The sequence below is a fragment of the Acanthisitta chloris genome, unplaced genomic scaffold (genome assembly GCF_000695815.1).
Source record: "Acanthisitta chloris isolate BGI_N310 unplaced genomic scaffold, ASM69581v1 scaffold1954, whole genome shotgun sequence".
In the NCBI taxonomy this organism is placed as follows: Eukaryota; Metazoa; Chordata; class Aves; order Passeriformes; family Acanthisittidae; genus Acanthisitta; species Acanthisitta chloris.
The window spans coordinates 102,186-126,707 of record NW_008667480.1 but is presented as its reverse complement, the minus strand read 5'-3'; the positions used below and the strand labels follow the sequence as shown (position 1 = coordinate 126,707).

General features: G+C 41.3%; 1 protein-coding gene across 1 annotated transcript in view; it reads left to right on the top strand.

Moving 5' to 3' along the window:
* The window catches only part of ITPR2 (inositol 1,4,5-trisphosphate receptor, type 2), a gene marked incomplete at its 5' end in the record, with an annotated part of 78,171 nt that overhangs the window by 30,300 nt on the left and 23,349 nt on the right, over positions 1-24,522 (top strand). The window contains 9 exons of the mRNA XM_009072500.1: positions 2,313-2,420; positions 4,407-4,599; positions 7,562-7,687; positions 10,777-10,952; positions 12,251-12,415; positions 14,698-14,893; positions 16,973-17,065; positions 21,510-21,637; positions 23,306-23,471. Of these exons, the coding sequence (XP_009070748.1) occupies positions 2,313-2,420; positions 4,407-4,599; positions 7,562-7,687; positions 10,777-10,952; positions 12,251-12,415; positions 14,698-14,893; positions 16,973-17,065; positions 21,510-21,637; positions 23,306-23,471 (1,351 nt within the window). The remainder of the gene's footprint in view (positions 1-2,312; positions 2,421-4,406; positions 4,600-7,561; positions 7,688-10,776; positions 10,953-12,250; positions 12,416-14,697; positions 14,894-16,972; positions 17,066-21,509; positions 21,638-23,305; positions 23,472-24,522) is intronic.

The window sequence follows — 24,522 nt, the reverse complement described above, 5'->3', positions numbered from 1 at the left end:
CTTGTCATTTGTTAGAAAACTCAAAATCTTAATGGTTCACATTGGAGAAATAAAGGTCAAGATACAGGCAAAGTTCCTCTGTATTACAAAAGATAAAAAAAGGGGAATATACTTGCTTCTGGTTATGCTAATTCATCACGCCAAGCACGGTGTGATTGCATTCTGTCAAGTCAGTTCTTTTCTTCATATCTTAAAGAAGAGATATAGCCAAAGTAAAGGGCATTTGGAGATAGACAAGGAAAATAATTGAGTCACAGAGTCTTCTGTTTGAGGAGGGATGGGAAAGATAGGGATTGTTTTAATTTAAAGAAGAGGCAAATAAAAGAGAACGTGACAGTAGTGTACAGAATGATGAATGATACAGCCAAGGTGAACTGGGTGCTCTTGCTTGCCCTTTCTTAAGTTCAGAAGCAGAGGGACATCCAATAAAACAGAAAGGCAAATGTAGTAACACTGTTTAAAAGGAATTTTTAAACAATAACTGTCTCATTTCCACAAGCTGATCTTGTTTCTCCATGATTCTAGAGCATGTACTAAGAGGGGTGCAAAAGAAGTCTGAAAAATGAATTCAAGTTGTCTTACTAAGCAATTGTTGTGGGCATACTGCAAAGACTTCTGACTGGATCAGGTTATGTGGCTTGTATGAAGAAGACCAACTAGTCAGATAGTCTTAAAAAACCTTTTTAGTCTCAAAAAAGTGGAAGCTTAAGTTAAAACGTTAATATGTGCAATGAAACTATCCATGCATTTGCTAGATAGGGTAAAAAAGTAACTACTCAGGGCAGAAATCTACTACTGATGGAAAGAATATTCTTCTGCAGTTGCCCCCTGCCCAGTGTAACTTTTTTCCATGTCTCCCTGAACTTCTGCTCATGATCCTTTTATAAAATGCTCATGTTCTGCCACATTGGCTCTAGGCACTGCTGTTCAGGGCCAAGCAGACTTCTGTCCCTAAGCAAGTTCTAGGAAGCACACTTATTCTTCCTGAATATCCCTTTCTGGTATTCTCTTGCTTTTGGATATTCCATTTATTATTCATTTTTGATTAATAAGTTTTTATCAAGATCCAGAAGAAAATTTATTTTGATCAGTAGATTGTAGGGAACTTCCATAAATAAACTGTATATGTATCTCTCCCCTGCCTTATTGTTAAATAAAAGGGGGATGCTGAGCAGTGCAAATATCTCACAAATGAGTGAGATCATTTTCTAGTTAGATTATTACAATATATGTTTGGGTCCATTGTTACTTTTAGACTTGATCCCTGGCAGTCTTTTTGTAGATGTGCAATTATTTCATAATTCCTCAGCAGACTGTGCTATCACGTCATACAATCCTAGTCCACCTGTAGTGATCCTCCCTTCAAGGCCTGGATTCTGTGGTCATTTTGAGTGCTGTGCCTGCCTTGTTTCTAATGGCTGTGTCTAGTCCATGGTGGTAATGTCAGCGTGGTGACTCAGACCTGAATCACATCTGCGAGTTAGCCTTGGCTTTCCTGCCTCTGTTTTTCACACCTTAAAATAGGTGAAACGCCTCAGCTATTCTGGATGAAAGCCTCTCACTATGATATAGGGGAAATTGCATTTTTAGTAGTTTCCTTGTAATTCAGTCTTTGTCTCATCACCTATGGGACACCATGAATGCATTTGCCAACATTCTCGGTATTAAACATAGTGCAGCTATCAAGCATTTAAAATATTCAACAGAGAACAGATGTATTTTATGAATCATGTAAAGCATATAATTTGTAAAACGTTTGTGGGAGATACATATCTCTGTGTCTGTATGTGTGTACATATCTGCTGTTTATATAAACTGTGCAGTTAAGAGTGTATTTGCCTGCCACTGCAAGTCCAGCTGCCTCCGAAATAGTTATGGACATGATCTTGCCAGTCCTGAAATGCCAACCTGCAACCTAGTCTAGCCATTTGAAACTGCAGAGAAAAATTAATTGTAAATATAATTGCATACTCAGAGGTATGCAGATTTCATGTCTAAACTCAAGGGAAAAGAAGCATTCAGTCTAATTTTTTGGCATTTGTCTAAAGCCCTCCAAAACCCATCTAGGCTGCAGGCTAAGCTGCCTGTCATAAATCTCAGCCAAAGACTTGCTGCTGACTTTTTAAGACTAAATTATTTCTATTGTTCTCGAGTAATTACATTTTTGTTGTTATCTGTGGAAAGAGCCCCACTGGGTTGAGCATGTAAGTATATGGGGATGGGGGGAAGGAGAATTTGTGTTAGTTAAGTAGAGATGATAAAGCTGAAAACATAGCAACAGGACATAAATCAGATTTTTCTTCTTTTTCTAGTTGGCTCGTCACAATAAAACATTGCAACAGATGCTGAAGCCAGGGTCAGATCCAGATGAAGGAGATGAAGCCTTGAGGTATTATGCCAATCACACAGCACAGATAGAGGTAAAGAATTGCTCACTAGAAAGATTGAATATGAGACAAGTCTGCATCTTGTGCTTGGTGTATCGCCTCTTTTTAAGCTTCTGAACAGCAAAGCTTAATCAAATGGTGTAGATTATTTATGAGGAGAAGGTTGAATAATATGCTTTTGGCTATGGGAGAAAAAGGAATGCACCTGTATTAGAAGTCGCTCCAAATAATCATTTTACAGTAGCCTTCCTGTGTGTTACCAAACATGTTTTGTTAGGGAAATAATGACTGTGGATAGTAGCTGTGTCATGAAGTCAAGAATAATCTTGTATGGTACATCACTCAAATAAATAATCATGAGTTTCAAAGCCAGTGATGCTGGCTGATCAAATTAAAAGTCTGGCCAGAGTACAAAGAGGTTTTAAAGTGGTGTAGACATTCAGTATGGCTTTTGTTTAAAAGACTGAGGCTTGGCCTAGTTCAGCAGATCTGTTCTCTATTTTAAACCTTACACATGCCATGGATTGGATTTAGACCAAGATCCACAGAGGTATTTAGGTTCTTAATTCTTATATCCCTTTTTGTGCTCCTACAGGTTTCATGGGATTATAGGCATCAAGGTAGGAGTTAGGCACTGTAGTAACTCAAGTCATAGTGACTTTGTAAGGAGCAGAATTTCTGTGGTGCAAAGGCAGCTGCTGTGAGAGACTGCAGGAACCAGAGGCTTCTGTCTCTCTCTCAGAAATGCTGTATCAAGCCCAAAATTGGCCAAGTGTGAAAAATGCACAGAGTGGATGCACATAGGCCTAGCCTGAATCTGAGCCAATAATCATACTTCACTGGGCTCCCAGGCTCCACCAGCACTGGACCTGAGTTTCCCTGCACAGGGAGCAGTTCTGGTGGCAGCACCTCAGGACCATGTTGTCCTGGCTGCCATCAAGACATGCCATGCCTTGGTCCTTCTCTGTATCCCAACATCCCTTTTGCCTGATCCTGGTCACATTATCCCACCACAGGATAGAAGGAAGCTCTATGGCTGTGATTGTCCAGAGGTCAACTCAGTGCTCCTCTTAACACATTTGAATAATTTGGGTGCACCTGAGGTATCTCTCAGCAATTATCAGCCAAGTTTCCTGGGTAGGTTGGAAATTTAGGCATTAAGCAAGCACTATGGTCAGCTTTTGTGTGGCAAATAGTTTATTCTAGAAAAGGGAAACTTAACCCAGCATTGCTGCTACATGAAATGAATATTCACTGGTCTTTCTCTGAAAGCAGTCCTAGACCTTCACTTCAGATATTATCTCCCCTATATTAAGGTATCTAATTTGTTTGATTTGAAAGTCAAACGGGTGGGTTTTTTCACCAGCGGCTGTATAGAGACATGGGTGTGAGAGTCAAAATGAGTTTTCTACCCATTTCTGTATTTTTAGCAATGCAGAGTCCACCATCAGAATGGGGAAGCAATTTTGCTGAGACTGTGGTGACATGAAATGAAATCTAGCTCACTCACCAGTAACTCAGTAGGTCCTGAAATACAAACAATGCAAAACCTTGGGTTTTGCCAAGTAAGAAGATAAAGACTGACAAGACATGGGTGCTCTCTGAGTAACAAGGTGCTATTTTTGCTTGTTCACCTTCACGACTTATCCCATCATAGAATTAGACTCAAGATGAGAAAAGAATTTTGTAATCTGAGCACAAAGGCCCTGAACTTCTGCACTTTTTACTGGGAGAGATTTGTTTCAATTTACTGCCAAATTCAAGCATTCTGAATTAGAACATTTTTTGTATTGGGGGAAGTCTGGACCTAGGTTTTGCTTGAGACCTGTATTTGCCAGGCCTTTGAATATAAAACAGCAGTTTTACTCTGTTTTGGGATTGATTGATTCAGCTTTATTGTAATGGTCAAATAATTTATGCATTTATTTATAAATAAAAGGAGAGCTGTGAATAAGAAAAGAGATGGCAAAATGATTGAGTTGTCACTGATCCTGACAAAAATGTGCATTTTGTTTATAGATTGTTCGCCATGATAGAACGATGGAGCAGATTGTCTTCCCTGTCCCCAATATTTGTGAATTCCTCACTCGAGAATCCAAAAGTCGAGTGTTCAATACAACAGAGAGAGATGAACAAGGGAGCAAAGTCAATGATTTTTTTCAGCAGACAGAGGATCTGTACAATGAGATGAAATGGCAAAAGAAAATTAGGAGTAAGTATTTCAATTTTTTTTAAAAAAGCCTTAATTATGCTCAAACCTTGTTTTTAAAACTTCAAGTACTTTCATTTTAATAATACACTTTTCTCTGTTCACTCCTTATACTACAGCAGGCAAAACTGTTCAGGACATGAGAGTGTAGGTCAGCTGACGCTAAAAGAAGTGTAATATGGTACAGTTAGTAATGTTACAAGATGATGTTTTGGACTACAAAAGTTAAATTGAGGCATGGAGGAACTGGGTGTAGTTCTACTAAACTCAATAGCATTGCTCCTAATTAAGTCAAACCCCTAATATTTATCAAAAACATGTTTGAGGTTTGCAGATTCCTAAAAGACCATTAAAAAACTTGTAAACATCAGCCACTTTAAAACATCTCTCACCAGAACCTCAGCTGCTTTAAATTTGCTCGACTCCCATGGAGTCAGTTCCCCTCTGCCAGTTCACATCAGCCTTGCATGACCAGGCTGTAGTATGTCCCAGTTAGCCCATACTGGTGTACATCCTGTGGTGGTATGAGAGGCACATGTGCTGCCTTAAACTGCTTGCAGGCATGGACAGGATCATGGGGGAGAGATTGAAGGAGGTGCAGTGAAGCCAAGCCAGGTGTCCTGAGTTTCTTCTGTAGTTTACTTGTGGGCATTACAGCCACTGGCCCTGACCAGGAATGTCCCAGGAACAGGAGGCTTCTACCAGCTCAGCCACTGTCAGCTCTGCCTTTTGCTTTTGGAGCAAAAAGTTATGTTTGATATATCACAGAATCAGAATGATTTGGGTTGGAAGGGACCATCCAGTTCCAACCCCCTACCATGGGCATGGACACCTTCCACTAGACCAGGTTGCTCCAAGCCTCATTCAACCTGGCCTTGCTGGTTCCAGGGATGGAGCAGCCTCAGCTTCTCTGGGCAACCTGTGCCAGTGTCTCACCACCCTCACAGGGAAGCATTTTTTCCTAATATCTAGTCTAAACCTACTCTCTGTCAATGTGAAGTTATTCCCCATTGTCCTGTCACTCCAGGCCTTTGTAAATAGTCTCTCTCCATCTTCCTTTAGACTCCCTTCAGGTACTGGAAGGCTGCAATTAGGTTACCCTGAAGTCTTCCCTTCTCCAGGCTGAACATATATAAAAATACATGAGAGCGATCACTTCATTCACGGCTAAAATGCAGATGCTCTTGGAGTGGCACATGTCAGCTGCTCACAGCAATGGATCAGGAAGGAAGGGAGGAATAGGGTCCCTGGTCAGAGCAGCAAGGAGTTCAGATAGTCAAAGCAATATGGTTTAATGTAGCATTCTTAACATGATGGAAACAGGGATGTTGGTTGCAGCTTTTTACAATGTCAATTCCCAGAGTAGAATTTTCAGCAGCAGTTGTAAGCCTTCAGCATGAAGTCTGCTTCTCCTGGTGGCACTCAAAGAACTTGTCTGTACTAGCAAACTGACTGGGATAGAAGTTGAAAAATAAATTATTCCAGAATAACTCCCTATCTGCCCAGTCTATCTGGGAATAAAAGTCACTCTATTGTAGGAAAATTACTTCAGTAACAAAGTATTATCTGGGCCTTTTACTTAAGAACCACAAATAAAAGAGCCCAACCCAGCACTTAGATAGACCAGACCTGCCTGATGTTATAAATAAAGAAAATTGGTTTATTTTTATTCAGAACAGAAGTTCCTCAATTCCTTTCATCAGTGGAATGACTTACAAGTCTCTGTGTTGGGATCGTTTTATATGAAAAGATAATACAGGTTGAGGCTTAGTTCATTCCTTAGCCAAGTGTGTTAGCATGCAGTCTGTGTTGCTCAAATTGACAGATGTCATTTGCAATGGCTCCAAGTGCTTAAATCTCAGCAGTCAGCAGCATAAGGTTATCCGAGTGAAATCTGAATATTTACCTAATCACCATTAAAGTCTATTTAGATTGAAGCCTGAGACAGTCATATGCAGTTGAAAGAATCTGCTATTTATTAAGAGTTAGCTGGGTGCTTTGCATACTCGCAGGAGGTTTTCAGTATTTTAATATCTAATTAACAGAGATACATAATTTTCAAAACCTCTCTGGCTAGAGAATTTTTTACACTATTGCACATAGAATCTTGTTTTAAATGTTCATTTAAACATACAGTAGTGCAGTCACATATATGAAGTGCTTGCCTGGGTCTTAGCACCCTCTGATCTTGTTTCTAGCTTTCTTGCTGAATCGTTTATGTGGCTCTGGACACAAAATCTTAACCCTGTTTTGCCCTATTTCCATTTTTAGCTTTCTCTAACTAGGTTATAGGTTCTTTGGGTTATAGACTCTTTCTGTGTATTTGTACAGCACTTCACATATGGAGATCATGGCTTGTTTGAGTCCTTTTAAGCATCAGTACAGAGCTGTTTGTCAGCAGGTGACCATGGACATCTGAGTATCATGCAGGAAACTGCTTTCGTAGTACCAAAACCCAGACCAAATTTTACCTGCTTCCCAAAGCAGATCAAGATGTTTTTAGTTTCACAGAGGTGGGAATAATAGCAGTTCTGAAACCTTGCCTCTTCCATAGTTCTTTACATAATGTCATCAGTGTACTTGGTCATCTGGATGACCCATTCTGGGTTTTCTGGTTAACTGGCATTCAGAGTGCTAAAAATCTATTTGTTTGCTTGATTTTGTGTCTTCATGCACAGAGCCTACAATTTCAGAGGCAGGTGAAAAGACTTCTTTGCAAAACTATCTAATCCTAAAATATTAGCAGAGATAGAACTCCCATATATAATAAACTGTATTGTGATTTTGGGATTAAAAGCTCTGCTTGAAACTATGTTTTATGGCAAACCTATGTCTATTTTAGTTAATTTTAAAGTTCTGCACATTTTCTATATTAATCTACATTTTTTAATTCCCTTGAGATGGTTTCTGACTGAGTTCCTGCCTGGTTTAAGTTCACTGATTGCTGCTTTTCTTCCCTTTCTAGATAATCCAGCCCTGTTTTGGTTCTCCAGACACATCTCTCTCTGGGGGAGCATTTCCTTCAACCTTGCTGTATTCATCAATTTAGCAGTTGCTCTGTTCTACCCCTTTGGAGACGATGGAGATGAAGGCAAGTGGAGTTTGGTTTTATTTCTCCTCTTAATTTTAGATGCTTTCATTTCTAAGGTAACACATATATGAAACTTCATCTTCAGGTATGCTCATACCTGCAGAAACCATTTACTGTCTTCTAAGTAGGTACCAGATGTTGTCTGAAATATGGTAGTTGATCTTCTGTGTGCCATGTGAAGTAAACTGGACAGAACGTAAGTTGAAGATTATCTAGATGATCTGAGCTATTTTTTTTTTATATTGCCGTACTGCAGTGTCCTACTGCACACATTCAGTCGCAGCTTCTGAACTGAAGGAAAATTCCTGGCAGGAGAGGGACAGAGATTCCTTGAAACTGCCCAAGTTGAATGACTTGCAGTCTTGAAAACATATGGAATAGAATCACTTGAAAAGTAGGTTGTTGGCTTTTGACTGTGTTGTTTATTGGGATAAAAGGACATGACTGTTACAGAGGACAAATGCATTATATAAAAATATGCTTAAAACCTATGATTCTGTCTCTGCTTTGTCCCATGTCACAGGAAATATTTAATGAAATTTATTGTTTGCTATAAATGCAGCGGACTAGCAGGAGGCCTCTTTGAAGCCAAAACAAGCTTAATTGGGATAAAGGAGACTAAATAGTTCAGAATAGTGGTAATGGGAGCAGAGCCATTCACCTCTGGGTCTTTGATTCGTGTCCAGTCAGTAATGTGACTGAAAGTCACCTCTGTCTGATGGCATGTGAACTGGGCTGGTGGAAGCACTCCAGCTTCTAGTAGATACATGTGCTTTTCACAAACACCACAGTTGGCACTGGCAAACATTCCTGTTGGCTGGCTAAACAGAAAGGCAGCAGATTAAAATATATTGGCATGGGGACCGTGTTGCCCTTTCACCCGATGGGGTGGTCTCTGCAGGTTCACAGCTCAGGCATCTCCGCTGTTCCTGTAGTAAAGCGAAGTTTTCAGAGATGTGCTGTGGAAACGGAAGCATTTGCATGTAGTGCTTTGCTGTTTGTAAACTGAGGAGTCACTGGGAGTGCACATGTGTTAGAGTTCATGGAGGATGAGAGGAGAAATTGAGAGCTAAAGATAAACTAGTAAATTTTAGCTAATCTATACTCATGAAAATCCCCTGGTCTGCAATCAGTAGGTATTAATACTTATTTTGAACTGCAGATTTATCTAGTATTAGTTTGAGTAGCCTCAGTAATCCAGTGATCATGCATTTCAGGATTCCAGTTCCTAGTGCTTGTAAAGCCAAAGCAATTCCTGAGCAATAAATAATGCATGTGGCCAAATGGGATTAGCAGGTCCTGAGGCAGCCTCCTTACTTCCAGCCTCCTTCTCCACCAAAACCTCATCCAACAGCTAGACTTTGTCTCCCATTTTTCCCCTTCACCTTGCATAAATCCACCTCTACTACCTGTCTGAGGTGCCTGAGCTGATCTAATCATCCCAAGAATGCAGCCTTTTAGGTAGGTACCTCCAGTTCTCATGTCATATGACATAAGCAAAACTGCTTCAGCTGAAGACAGTTCCTGAAGGGAGCCTACATGAAAGACAGAGGGACTTTTTACAACAGCATGTAGTGACAGGACAAAGGGCTTCAAACTGACAGTGAGTACGTTTAGATTGGAAGAAATTCCTGTCTGTGAGGGTGGTGATGCACTGACACAGGTTGCTCCGGGAAGCTGTGGCTGCTCCATCCCTGGAAATGTTCAAGGCCAGGTTGGATGAGGCTTGGAGCAACCTGGGCTAGTGGGAAGTGTCCCTGCCCATATCAGAGAGTTGGAACGAGGTGATCTTTAAGGTCCCTTCCAACCCAAACCATTCTACAATTCCTTGCCTCGGGTGTGTCCGTCTGCATGTTGCTGCTGAGAGTCTGGCAAAATGTTGTTACCTGCAGTATGGAAGAAGGAAAACTGATTTGTTAAAGAACCACAGAGAGGTTTGGCCTTACCTTTCAGATCCACTTGAAAGCTATCTTCTAGTATTCGTTAAAAGTTTCCTAGTCTTGTTGGCAGAGATACTGTCTGTCAGAGCTGACCTTGAACCTTCCCCCAGGGATATAAACACTCCTGAACTTTGGAAAAGTTCGGATGCCATCTGAGTGCTGAGGCTAGGGCCTCATCTCATTGTTTGCTAATCCCAGTGATGCTGCTCAGCTGTGTATCTGTTGCCAAAGAGATAGCATGATTTCTATTGTGAGTCTGGCTAAATTTTCTATTCCCTTCTCCCCCATCACTGACCTCTCAGTTCATCCCATAACAATAGAAGTCAGTGTACAAGTGTGACAGTGCCCTGAGATCTGAATGTGCTTTTTGTATCACAGCAACATGGTGTGTTTCCAGGGCTTTAAGCAGAGGAGAGAGGGAAAATAGGGGCATCGCTCAAAGCTCAGGGAGAGCCTGGAGCCAGCATCTTGCGGAGCAGCAAAGTGACTGCGCAGGCAGCGGCTCACATGGCTGAGGAGCTCAGCCAGACCTGGGACCCGCTGCCTCCCCAGGAGCAGGCACAGCTCTTCAGCTGCTCTCGGCAATGCAGATGCTGCCTGCTCCTGCCCAAGTCCCCGTGGCTCTCTCCCTTGCTCCCGTGCAGAGGCAGAGGCGGAGGCTGGGGCAGAACACCCGCAGCCGCTCGGAGAAAGCTGCTTTCCTCAAACCAGGGCACTCTGGTGCGTTTGGGGAGCGAATCGTGACACTGCAGTGCAGTGCTGCTTGCTGTGCTGCCCCCAGGACTGGCTATTTCTGTAGCTGAGCAATCATGGAATTAGACCGGAGGAGCCCTAATGATCCCTGCAGAAGGGAGCTGATTAGTATCTTCCTCCAGGAGAAGGGTAAACTGTTCTATGTCTCAGCACTCCTTGGATTTTAATGGAAATTTCATTAGCTGCTCTTACTATTACCTGTGCAAAAATCAACAATAGTATGACAATAATAGCTCTTGCTGCAATTAGGGCAAGTCGTGGTCAGCAGTTGTGATGCATGAATCACGCTTTTGTTAGCTGTATTGGCAAAGGAATTGATCTTTTGGATCTGTTTCTTGGTGAAAAAAGGAGTCTCCAAAGATGCCTTTCTCAAACCTCCCTTTCTCCTCTGTACAGGCACACTCTCGCCGTTGTTTTCCATCCTCCTTTGGATAGCAGTGGCGTTTTGCACAGCAATGCTGTTTTTCATCTCCAAGCCTGTTGGTATTCGACCCTTTTTGGTGTCTGTTATTCTCAGGTCTATATATACTATAGGGCTCGGTCCTACCTTGATACTTCTTGGTGCTGCTAATGTAAGTACTTCAAAAGCAAGTGGAATTTCCCTTTCAGGAGAAGGAAAGATATTAAGAGTCTCCTATTAAAAAAAAATCCTTTGATTAGAGCTGGGCAAAAACTTCTTGTTCTGGTTCACTGGTTAAGCCAAAAAAATAAATCATTTCCAGTCATCCTGAAACAGCAGCGTCAGCAAACTGGGAAGCTAAGAAAAAAAGCTAGTTTTGTGCATATGCAAATATTTTAAAAACATAAACAGTATGAAATTTAAAGAAATATTGCTGCACAAGGGCAATCAGATTTACAGTTTCTCATGTTAGAAGAATAATTCTCTCTACCAGTACACTCAGCAATATTGATACCAATTTCTAAAATGTTTCTGCAATGTTAAATATATTTTTGAGAAGAAAAGAGTTTTCAAAATTAGTAATTCTCTCAGCACTTTGCCAGATCTTTTAACTTAGGTACAAATAGGTTTGCATGCTTACTGAGCTGGGTAAGAGACACAGTCATGTTCACAAGTCATCTATTTAGATTTCTGCCTGACTGCTGCAGCTCTAATACAGCTCAGCACGAAGTATTGGGCTATTTGCCACCAGTTCTGTGAGAGTTTCACATACTTAGAGCTACCCAGACATATAGTCAAAGGTAAAGGCAAGGAAACAGCACTTGCCTGTGTCCAATTTGTGGATGAAAAAGACATATTGAGTCCTCATTCCTTGTCTTGGACTGCCAAGCAGATGAGGTTACACCCTTTCGTATTCACCTCTGCACTGCTGTTCACATGCAGGCAAAGCTCAGGAGCGATGGAGAATCTGATGCTGTTGCTTAAATGTTATTCTTCAAAAATGCCTCCAGTTTTGTTTTTAGGGGTTTTATACTGAAAAACATGATCTAAAGGAAATAGGAGATCTCGCACAGCCCCCACACACTTTCTGTTGTGTTACTATTGTTCTCTTTGTAGTAGCATGCCTAGCTGCTCTTACATAGTCTCGTGTCTAAACTCAAAATTGTTAGGAATTCACTCCCTAGTTGTTTTTTTAATGCCTTATAACATTCATCCTGCCACCTACTCACCAATGTTGTAGAAATAAGTCTCAAAGTAAGGGGCACAGTGCAGTGTTAGAGGGGTGAGGTACTTCTACTTTCTCTCATGGGCTCATTCCCTGTGTGCCTTCAGAGCTGGATTTCTCTCATTTCACTCCAGCTATCTAAAAGTTGTGCATTTAGTCAAACCAACCTATCTAGACAGCAATGCAAACAATAAATAACAGGATTTTTCTAATAGAATAAACCTAGCCTTTGTTACCTCCCACAGCTTTGTAACAAAATAGTGTTTCTGGTGAGCTTTGTTGGGAACCGTGGAACTTTCACCCGTGGCTACAGAGCTGTCATCATGGACATGGCTTTTCTCTACCATGTAGCATATGTCCTGGTCTGCATGCTGGGCCTCTGCGTGCATGAATTCTTCTATAGTTTCCTGGTAAGTATGTGCTGGTGTGGAAGGGAAAACTTTGCAGAAATAGAAAATACCGTTACCCATGCAGCTGTCTTCAATTTCTTCCTGACAATCAAGCCAAATGATGTGTATTTTTAGCATGCCGTTGTGTTGCTGCCCCTCAGGAGCTGCTGTTTTTATTAGAACCTGTTTCTGTTAGGACTTATCTGTTTAGAGTTGAAAGTTTGCCCCTTTCTTTACAGACAATCATCATCCATCCTACTCCTTTCTCCCAGCCTTCCCCATATTCTGTGTCCATTGTTCCTGTATCATATCAGTCCTAAACTTTCTGGGACAGGAGTTGTCTGTCCCCTGGTGTGTGCATCATACCCAGACCAAAGGATCCCATTCCTCAGCCCTAATAAAATAAATTTAAAAAATGACTTGGGAAATGGGGATGGCATGCCTGTGGTGTAGCAGGAAGATTCATCACTTTAAATGTATCCCACTTCATTTTCTTTTGTTGCCATTACCCAGATGGAATGCCTTTTTATAACGTGATACAGGTGCAGTGAAAATGAATCACACAAAATTATGCTAAACTCTGCTAGCTGCTCCCTTCAGGCTGAATAGCAGTAAAAGGTGTTTCACTGCTCCTGTTTTCTAATCCTTTTGCTTTATACTGGAACATGTGAAATTTGTAGGGAGACTGACTAAATTGTGGTCATTTACATGGGTTCGCTTTCCTGTTGTATTTTTCTCAGCTTCCTGAATTGTGGTGAACTCACAGCATTTCACAGAGATGTGTTAAGCACGCTTAAATTTGCAGGGGTTCAATGCTTCCTCTGATAGAGATCCTGTTGAAGTCAGACTTTCCCAGACCTTGGCTTTAAAGTCTGGGCAGATTTCTAAGGATCCAAGATTATGGCTGTAGTTGCAGGACCCTTTTCAAATGAATGTAACTCTCCTGCTTAAAAAGTGAACAGCAGATTATCTGCTATACCTTCAATGAGTAAGATGATTTCTATCTTAAAACACTTTGCAAAGTGTCAGATAGTTTAAGAAACAGTTTATGTACTTCCTGTTTTCAGTGACTACTATTGACCAATGTCCATGATTCATGGACATAATAGTTATCCATATTCCTAGGTCCCTTCCAGGTGTTCACTTAGTAGTGGATATAAACTCTAATATTTGTTCCTCATTTTAATCTTTGCCTTGTATGGAATTAATGGTAACTGTCTTCCTTCTTTCTTCCTTTGTTATTCCTTTTGTAAGGCTGTGGATTTCAGGTCTTCTAAATTGTGGCCAATACTTTCTTCTGTGGACTGTTTTGATAAATCATCATGTGCCACTTTTTATCTCTAATCTGAGTGTTTTGAAGTGGAAATGCATACATTATATATAAGGTCCAAAGCACTATAGAACATCAATAAAATCATAAGAGAGAAAAAGCTATAGGTTCTTGTAAAGCTCCTGTCACATTTAATTGCTATTTTAGGGCTCTGACATTTAAAGTAATATTATCTCAATATACACTTTTCTTTAAATAGCAGGAAAGTATATAGTAGAGGGTAAAGAAGAGTAGAAGTTTCTAGTTTTATACAAACAGTGCCATGAATTTACTTTGACCTAATAAAAGGTGGCTCCAATCCTTGCACCTCTGAATGACTTTTAAATGATGCCATAAGCTCAACCAAACAGCTTACAGACATGTAATGACTTACATACATGAGTGCATTTTTGAGTTGCAGCCCATGCATGTTTATCAGATGGGAGATAACATGAAAAATTAATTTGCAGATATAGATCCATAAAATGAAGACACTTTTTTCATTTTAGTCTAGCCTGGTTTTGAACATGAGGAAACAATGGATCTGGTTGGTAACTGTTACCCATGTCCTGATCAGGCTTATATATACTTTGTGACTTTTGATTTTGCTATAATTTATCTTAAAATTTCAAGGTCTGTGCTAGATTAATCTCCAGGGAGGTTGTGGATGCCCCAGCCCAGGCAGTGTTCAAGGTCAGGTTGGGTAACTGCAACCTGGTCTGGTGGGAGGTGTCCCTGCCCATGGCAGGGTGGGTTGAGACTAGATGATCTCTGAGGTCCATTTCAACCTCTTAACATACTATGATACAAAGATTTTTCTCCTCCATAAGCATGCCCAGCTCCCATTGAAATCAGTGTGGATTGTGTGTTTATGAAGCTGAGAATGTAGAATATGGCTCAATACGTGTTTCAGTAGTTGAGATTGTTTTCCTGTGTAGCATCTATGTATTGCCTCATTTGTATTCATTTTTCCTCTACTCTGTGCCTTTCCCAGCTGTTTGATCTGGTGTACAGAGAAGAGACATTGCTAAATGTGATAAAAAGTGTTACCCGGAATGGTCGTTCAATTATCCTCACTGCAGTGCTAGCACTCATCCTAGTTTATCTCTTCTCCATCATTGGGTTCCTCTTCCTGAAAGATGACTTTATCATGGAGGTCGACAGGTTGAAAATCAGGACCCCTGCTGCAGGTATTGGTTTTTACATTAAAATTTCCTTCTGACATATCCCTTTTCTGTCTGCCTAACCTAACCGTCATCTAAGGACATCAAATTTCTTTATTGGTGCCTGCGAGAGCAGAACTAATTCCATATACCTTAGAATTCAATTAAGCCTCTGTGTAAAATTTAATGTGTATAGGGTTGCCTTAGACTGGGCTGATCTGTTGAAATACTAAAATCTAACACATTTCTTTTATTATGTTTGCTTTTTAAACTCATGATGACATTAAAAAATAATCTATGTTTCTTAACTGTTTGGAAGAGCAGTTCAAAGTGAATTCTTCTGGTTCTAATCCCACCTTAAAAGCAGCTGATAGGAATTTCTGTGTCCTGTGTGAGGCATGTGATTTTAACATGTTCAGTAGCTGTGTTCATTTGATTACTTTTTAAGCTTCATCCAACAGAAATATGTTACAGAATCCACACTTCTATTGGTAGGAGGTTTCCTGGAGCATCTTTTAAATTCAGTGTGTATTTCATGAACATAATCACTAGTGTATAATCCTGACTTCAGTAAAATCATTGGGAGGGTTTTAACCAGGTTTTAACGGCCAGGATTCCAGCTTTTTGGAATAAGAGATTTTGGCAATGTGAATAGAGAATCACAAACTTTCTTTGCCAAAGAGCCAGGTCTGGTCTGTTGAGAACTTGGTATATGCTACCAACCAGCCTGCTGGGAGCATGGGCTGAGAAGCAACTGGCTGCATAGAAATACCTGAGAATAGCTTGTGATTAAATTCCTAGGGGCATGATTTCCCCAAATGACGAGCCCTTCAGGCCTGTACACAAACACAGAACTAGTGGAATCCAACCCAGACTGTGTGTATTCAGTGCTTGCCAGCCTTTCCCTAAAGTTGTTATTTCAGGATTTAAAGCACACAAACAAGGCAAAGGGCACTCAAGACTCATGGGCATGGTATACTTACACAGCTGATTTGATACCATATGAAAAAAAGGAACCTGACAGATGTCTTTAACATACCATGATTTTTTTTTTCGCCGCTGTTCATCCTTTAAGGGCTAAGTTGGCTTACATTTGACTTAGCATTCATTTTTGGGACAGAACATACGATGTGAAGTTTCCACTTTGAAAGGTAGTTGTGACCATCTTAGTAAAATAGATGTGAGGCTACACACAGCACTAGTCTGGTCTGGTGCAGTAGCTTCTGTGTGTTTGTGTTACTTCTGTTGAGTTCTTGGCAGATTTTTGTGGTGTGGGTATGTTCTTGCTGGCTTCATATGTTGCCATTTCTAATCAAAAACTCATCAAGAAAATATGCTGACTGCGCACTGATGGAACACTATGCTTCCCAGGACAAGTGCTTTAAATTTTTTCTCTATAAAATAGCAGAAAAAGATGGTCAGAGTGGATGTTTTCTGCAGTATACAGATTGTTTTAGTCTGTTACTTGGGTTGTATGATTTTGCCTTCTTTTTTTTTCCTTAAACCTTTTTGTATCTCTGATTTGAAATGCAGAAAATTGTTGAAGATGCACAAGATAAAATTGGTTTGATAAAATCAAGCTGATGTACACATTTACCCACTTTGGGAATGCTAAATTAGTGTTTTACACAAACCCATACATATTTACAAATGAGTACCAAACTGTGTTATAATCCTCGAAAACTCTTAAATATTCTACGTTCAGGATAACTGAACATCAGCTTGGTGTCCTCCTTGTCAGCTTTTGTGAATAATTTATCTAATGGTTTTAAAACTGACATTATTTTCATATCTGACAGTTGTTTCTTGCTTTGAATATATTTTGTTCTAACCAGGAGCAGCAGCATTTGATGTAGATTCATTAATTTCAGGAGATGAAATGGGAATAGCTGTGATTGTACAGTAAATATAAAACTGTGGTTTTGTTCGTTGTGACTGCTTTGAGCTCTTGAGGCAGACCCTTTGAGGATGGAGAAATTGGTGATATAATTTGTTCTGTGTTTTCTTAAATTTCAAACTCAGTGATTTGCTTCTAGAAAATAATGATTTAAAATTTAACATCAATGTAGTGTCTGTCTTTTCGACAATATTATGCTTTTTCCACAGGTATTGGTGAAATCCCCACTACAACCCTCACATCAATGATGGGAGCCTGTGCAAAAGAGAATTGTTCCACAACCATCCCAGTTATTAACCCAGGTTAGTACAGAGGTTCCCTCAGACTGATGATCACTTAGAGCTGAGGGATCCCTGGCAGTGCTCAAGGCCAAGTTGGATGGGGCTTGGAGCAACATAGTCTAGTGAAGGTGTCCCTGCCCACAGCAGAGGTTGGAACTAGATGAGCTTTAAGGTCCCTTCCAACCCAAACCATTCTGTGATTCTATGATTTGTGTGTTAGTATTGCTGGGGCTTTTGCTGGTGTAAGAAGTGATGATTGTTGTAAGTCAGAAGTGCTCAGTTTCTGCTAGGCTTGGAGCTTAGTTGGCAGCTTGCTGTTAATGTGAGTGCTTCCCACACCTGATTTCCAAATGCACTGACATTAATTTTGTTACTAAAAGAGCTTGCTGAATCATTATGCTTGAATCTACAGGTTGCTTCTTGCCAAGTGACTTAGCTAGGAGAAAAAACTTGCTACATATCTGCAGCATCCTCACCTGCACACACTGAGCCACTATTAGATCCATTTAGGCCCACATAAGGTAATTTTCATGGCATAGCATATATATCAGAAAGCTGTTGTGTATTCTTTCTATGTGCATCTAGGCCAAGGCTGTAGTGTAGCCAAAAAAACTAAGAGCCCAGATCCAGGACCAAGTTATTATGTCCCACTCTTCTCATGTGGCACGGTCTAGTTGTGGTGGTTGGTCTTTCACTACAGATATTAAGTGTGTATTAATGTGTTGTAGCCTTTGCAGTGGAGATGTGTGCACAGTGGATGGTCTACAGACTTGAAATATTTATTGCCATGGTTGCCTGTGGTTGCTGGGGGCTGAAACTGAGGACATTAATGGTCCTTTCCTACGCTGTGTGCCAGTATAATGCTGTTTCATAAATGTTATTCTTCCACTACTAACTTTTGAGTTTTTAGGATCAAAGGCTTCAGGAAGAGGCCTATAAAAGTAGGCTTTTTCTCCCCAGCTGGCCACATAAAACAACATGGGAAGCTGTCTGACTAGATAGAGAAAACAGTCTAAGAGCTATTGGCAAAGCTGCTGCAAAGAGTAATCAATCAGTCAAAAAAAGACTCAGTGTGGCTTTTGCCAAGCTCTTTATATGATAGAAATCTCACATTTCTTTTTGTCTGGGTACTGCTCCTTTAAAATCAAACCGTAATGACAGGGAGCTCTAACAAAACATCTAAGTGCCCTGTCACTTCATCTTGAAGAAACTGTATTTATCCAGTAACATTGAAAAAACAGCATTCATCAAGAACAGTTTGCTCACCTTAGCCAGTGAATCACCTGTTCAAAAAGAAGTGTTCTACCTTCTGTGTTCTGGGACAGATGTCCTTTATGGCAAAAGTGTGTTTATGGTGGAATGCAAAGGCCCAAGATCACAACCCCTGGAAGTGTTCAGAAGGTGTGTGGATGTGGCACTTGGGGATATGATTTAGTGGTGAACATGGCAGGCATAGGTTAACAGTTGGACTTGATGATCTTTTCCAACCAGAATGGTAATATGATTCTATGAGTTTTGCTGAGTTTCACATTGTAGCAGCAAAGAAGTCCACGGCTGCGTGTAGGTGAATATGTTGCTTTTCAGGTCAGATCACCACTGACCATTTCTTCTGATGAGATTCTGCTTCTTCCCTGGGTTTCACTGGTTGAGTGTGTGCTCAGTTATTGCTCACACTGGTGAGGGAGTAAACTGGGAGCCAGTGTGCTCTGCTCAGAGCACACTCTCTGCAGCCTGCTTCTTCACTGTTGCCCTGGGCTGTCAGCATGAAAATACTTTGTCTCCTCTCCCTTGGAGTCTTCCACTCTCCACTCCAAAGACATTTCCATATCACTTAAGTCTCTGGTGAAGTGCTTAGTCACTTAAAGGAACTTCACATCCTACAACACCTGTCTCTTTGTGCTCTGTATGCTGGAAAGGTGCACAGATACCTGTTTGTAAAAGAGAACATTTCCAAGGATTCATTCCACTCCCAGGCTTGGTACTGCTCTGTGCAAGTTCAGCTAGATCCACATGGACACTTGCATGTCTCACCTGCCTGTGCTTGTGCAGCCCAGAAGTCAGGTAGCTATGGGCCATCAGAGGAGGATTTTTGAAGTAAATCTTCCTATCATCCCATTTTCTGCCATGTGATTAACATTGTGGGTTGGTCTTAGTGCTTAGTCTGCTTTGCCTTTGAATTAACTTAACCAGGAGACAGCCTGCCTAATGCTCTCCAGCCTCTAATGGGCCACTCACCAGACTGGAGCTGGTTGCAAGTAAAACCCCTTGAACCTCAATTTATGTCAATATTGGGTCCTTAGCAACAATTCACTCTACAGATCCACTTCTTTCAGTAGTAGTATGGGCATAGCTGATGACAAGAGGGACTGAGTCTGGATTGTAAGCACTGCTGAGCACCAGGACAACCAGCTGAGCAGAACATGTGCCTGTATGGGCTACCTGGCTCCCAGGTTGAAGGCAGCTCTTGTTCTTCCACATCTGGGAGTGGAAGTAGAGCAGACAAATTGATGTCTGTAGACTCCCCACAGCCTACATTACTGCACCAGAGGTTTCTGCCAGCTTTGGGCTGTCTGCTCTCTCATGCTTTGGCAAAGATCTTGCAACCTGAGCTTGCTCTTCTGGGTGCAGTGTGGGATGCTGACTCTCTGTGTTGCAAGATGTGCCAGTCAGCTGATGCATCTTGCATCTCTGAAGCTTGAGCTTGCTCCGAACTTGCGTCTCAGTGGACATGGGAAGTTGTGTGTTAGGGTTGCTAGATAACTCCCTTGTGTTGCAGCTTCCAGTTCTCAGCCCTGGTTTATCCTTGCTATTCACCAGAATCTGGTCATCTGCTGTTTCCAGCAGCTGACTCTGGTCCTGTAAACAGTGAAAATCTTGTAGTTACCTAAAAGAAATAGAAGCTGTGGCTTTTATAAAGACTTCTAATTTATCTTGTGGATGGTCACCTTCTCAAGCACAGACATTAGCTCAAAAAAAAGGACAGAATAATGTTTGGAAGGATGAAATAGAGGCAGGATACAAGAGTAAAAACCAGTTGCTATGACTAACATCACTGTGCTAGTAAAAAAATTCCAGATGTGACAGGGTAAAAAAGGTTTCTTGTTTCAATCCTTTCAGTTTCAATATTTAAGCAGTTATTTTTAAATCTGGAATTACTAATGGTAGTAATGGAATCCTATCCTGATGTCTGCTTTGGCTTTTCTTTTTGCTCAAAGTTCCTTACATCAGGAGCCCTTTCTCACTTAGTTTGCTTGCAGAGCAAAAGCAGTGGTGGCAGAAGCAGCAGGTACCAGTGCTGTTCTGCACATACCAGTCGTGATGTGTGCACCACAATTTGGGAACCCATGTTTTAAATCCAAATTACTTGTCTGTAATGTGAGTGTTTCAGTCAATTCAATTTATCAAAGTCTGTCTTGCTGCCTCAGATATGGTGGTTTGGGGCTGTTAAATACATGTTTCAGTCAACTATCACAGCAGGATGTTGTTATTTATTAAGCTATATTACAATGAGTGCATGAAGCAAACCAAGTGTGAATTGCTGTCTTCACTGCTTAAGCAAGCGTACCCCTAAAGAGAAAGGAAGGCAGGAGAAATGGCAGTCACAGTCCTGACCCTTCAGTGCAAGCCAGCAGGACACAGGGAACAACTCAAGCAGGGCTCTTCAAAGGGAGGCTGTTGATGCAGCCACAGCATGGGGGTGAGTGCATGGTGGGAGGAATTCTGGCCAAGGCGGACAAAGTCCCGCCGGGGACTGGTGTTCCAGCCCAGCTCCTCTACACGTTCAAATATCTCCTGCACAATAGTACCCTCTGTGGCTCAGCCAAAACCACACAGCAGCTCTGCAGCAGAGATAAGAATATAATCCAAGTTTGCAAGCTGAGGTCAGGGAGAGATTTTCATTTAATGTATATCAGACCTGTGCTTGGGCATGTGTGCTAGTGGAAAGATCATGGACAGATTTACTCATATAAAAGCCAGCCCCTCCTTAATGGTTTGAAATGCTAACATGACTTGGCTTGCACATGAGTAGGTAGAGGAATGATTTCACAGGAAGACAATCCTTCTACAAATGTGCTTCTAATTCTGTGTTTCTATTGCTTCTCGTCTATGTGTCAGCTGCGTTTTAGGAGACCCACTGGAAAAGCAGTCACACTGAAACCAGTGGGAGGACTTGCAGGGAAAAGGGGTGCTCCCATGAATAGAGATGGCAGCTCTGGGTCATTAACAGTTACAGGTGGGAGAACTGCTTGCAATTTTCTCTCTTCAGGCTAAGCATGCCTGATGTGTCTAAGTATGTCACCAGCAGCAACGTGCACACGCGTAGGGGTGATCAGTGAAATTTTAGCTGCAGAATATGAAAGGCAGATGTGTATTGCAGTTCCTTTCTCTAACACAGAACTGTGGCTGTTTGATGAGTGATCATTTGATGCTGTGGTTCCTAAAGCTGCTACTGTCCTGTCTGCAGGTGAAGAGGAGGAGGATGGAATAGAAAGGACCTGTGACACCCTGCTCATGTGCATTGTGACCGTATTAAACCAAGGCCTGAGAAATGGTGGTGGTGTGGGAGACGTGCTCAGAAAGCCTTCCAAAGATGTAAGTGTCTTGGCTGAGGAAATGCATTACTCCCTGTGCATCTCATGAATGCCAAAGTCAATTTTTGGAAGTTATAGGCAGCATTTGTATCTAGTCTGCTCTAATGTCACACAGTTGCTTCATCCATGTAATTTTTACATCCCAGATGGAATATTTAATGGAAAGAGCTAAGCTTGGTGTGATGATGATACTTGAAGATAGGAACTTTAGTTAGTTGTTTACTCCTTCTGGAAAACTGGAGCCTGTCATAACCTTCCAAGCACTGCTAAGAAGTCAGCCCTAGTGAGGCTGCCTCTGTAGTACTGTGTCGAGTTCTGGGCTCCTCAGTACAAGAGAGAAATGCTGTTCCTGAAGCAGGTCTAGCAGAGGGCTATGGAGATAATTAAGGGAGTGGAGCATCTCTCATATGGGGAAAGGCTGAGGGAGCTGGGCCTATTCAGCCTCGAGAAGAGACAACTGAGAGGGACCTCATCAATGTCTATCAATATCTGAAGGGAGGTGTCAGAGCATGAATCAGGCTCTGCTCTGTGGTGCCAAGCAATAGGACAAGAGGCAATGGGCAGAAACTGATGCACAGGAAGTTCCACCTGAACAGGAGGTAGAACTTCTTTACTGTGCAAATGATCAAGCACTGAAACAGATTGGACAGAGAGGGTGTAGAGTCTCACTGGAGATACTCCAGAATGGTCTGGACACAATCCTGTGCTCTAGGATGACCCTGTTTGAGCAGGTTGGATCAGATGGCTCACTGTGGTCCATTCCAGCCTTACCCATTCTGTGAAGTGCTGCTGGATTTGATCACTCTTCTATTACACTAAGAATTACAAATGCAAACTTTTGAAATGGATTGGTTGATAGGTATGTGTCAAAACTCTCCACTGAGCTATGTAATGTGTATCTTTAGCTTATATTCAGCATATCATCTGCCCTGAAATAGTTCCTGTTGTTTACTTGTACTCAACTAGCATCAAAGCCAAACCAGGATTTCATATGTAGTGGTATATGTCCTCTTCCAGAAGTTTCCTCAAAAATTCGATTCATTTAAGGATTACCCTTAATATTTGGGTGGGTTTATGCATTTTTATTTAAGCTCAAAAAGAACATCACAAATAAAGGCAATCTAGCAGCACTTTGCTTGGTAAGCCACACCGTAACACAAGGATGTGTTATAAAATCAGAAGTAGGATCTCAGCAGGGCTTGCAAGAGTCCAGAGACAAATAATTCAGATCTGATGGAAAAGCTCTCTGTGCTGGTAGTAGGAGTCTAGGTCCTATCTCATATACTGGAAGGTGCTACAGTAGCCAAAGTTTATCTCCATTAAATCTATGAACACTTACAGACTTCGAAAATGACCTTTGCCACTTAGTAACTATTTAATGCTAATTACATTAAAGCAATTCACTGAAGGGTAATACTATTATCCCAATGAATGTGTGGGAAACTCAGAAATTTGGTGACTTCCAAGTCAGTATCATGACAAAGGAAAGGACTTGGGGTTTATGCCTCCATACACATATGTAGTCCCTCTCTGTTTCTGTGAGCAAGGTTAGCAGAGTTTGGCATGTGAAAGGTAAGATGTGTAGCTTTGCTTGAGCTAATGTGAAAATGTTGTTTAATATTTTAGAGGTGTGCTATTTTTATATCTTATTGCAACCTTATTATTGCAGGAGCCCTTGTTTGCTGCACGAGTTGTTTATGATCTTCTGTTTTACTTCATTGTCATAATTATCGTTCTAAACCTGATCTTTGGAGTCATCATTGATACATTTGCTGATCTCAGGAGTGAAAAGCAGAAAAAGGAGGAAATACTAAAGACAACCTGTTTCATCTGTGGTAGGTCTTACTGATCTGTTTGATGGGGAAAGAAGTAAAAATGGGCTATTCCTCAATAAATTAGGGATGGCCCTGAGGGGTGGTTGTCTTCTACAAGGAAAATCTGTAAAAATGCCAGTTTGATTCCAAATTTATTCCCTCTCAGTAGGAAAAAGATTGGTTTATGAATCAAAAGCTAGCTTTTCTAAGAGGTAGCTTCACAGTCTCCACCCAGAGTCTGAGTGAGAAGAGCTGTGTCTCACACTTGTATCATCACCACTAATGGAGATGGTGCAGCTGCTGACTTTATTTCACAGAGCGTGATGCAGATGAAAGTACAGCTTGCTATTTCACAGCACAGTGCATTCCAGAAGGGTAACAACAGCAAAATCTGCCTGTTTCAGAAGGTGGTATGAAACAGGGAACAAAGGAATTCAATGAAAATCATCCCCACAAAACCCATGGATAAATCACACTTATTTTGAGGTGCACTCACAAAGAGGGACAGACCTTCACTCCCCTGGGGGACTCCAGAAATACCCACTTTTTTATAGGCTGGGTGCTGTTTCCGTGGGTGTACTGACAGGAGTGAGTGTTGTGCAGAGCACAACAGTTTTAGTGTCTGTGGAAGCCTCCACAAGAGATCCAAGGAGGAAAGTGGTAACATGGAAGCAAACATTGGTGAATCCTGTCCTTCCTCACTATAGTATTCTTCAGAGATTTTACCTGTGACAGAGAAAAACCCAAAAGAATTCTTACACCTGCAGCTCTGTAAAGACTGTGTGACTGCAAAGCTGCAAAGACTCCCCCTCTCTGCCAGGTTTAAGTACACAAACAGTCCCACCACAGCTGAAGTGAGACGGTTCATATGCTTGGTGCTAAACACGTGCATAAATCTTTGGAAGATCAGGACCTGGATTGCATGCTCCATGCTTACCAGTGTACATCTAGAAAGGGTCAGAGCCAACACTTGTAAAGCACTTTATAGCCTTCAGCATGGTAGGCACTGTAAAACTGTAACATATTTATTATATTGTTATTGTTATTAAGAGGAAATATCCCAAAAGAGAAT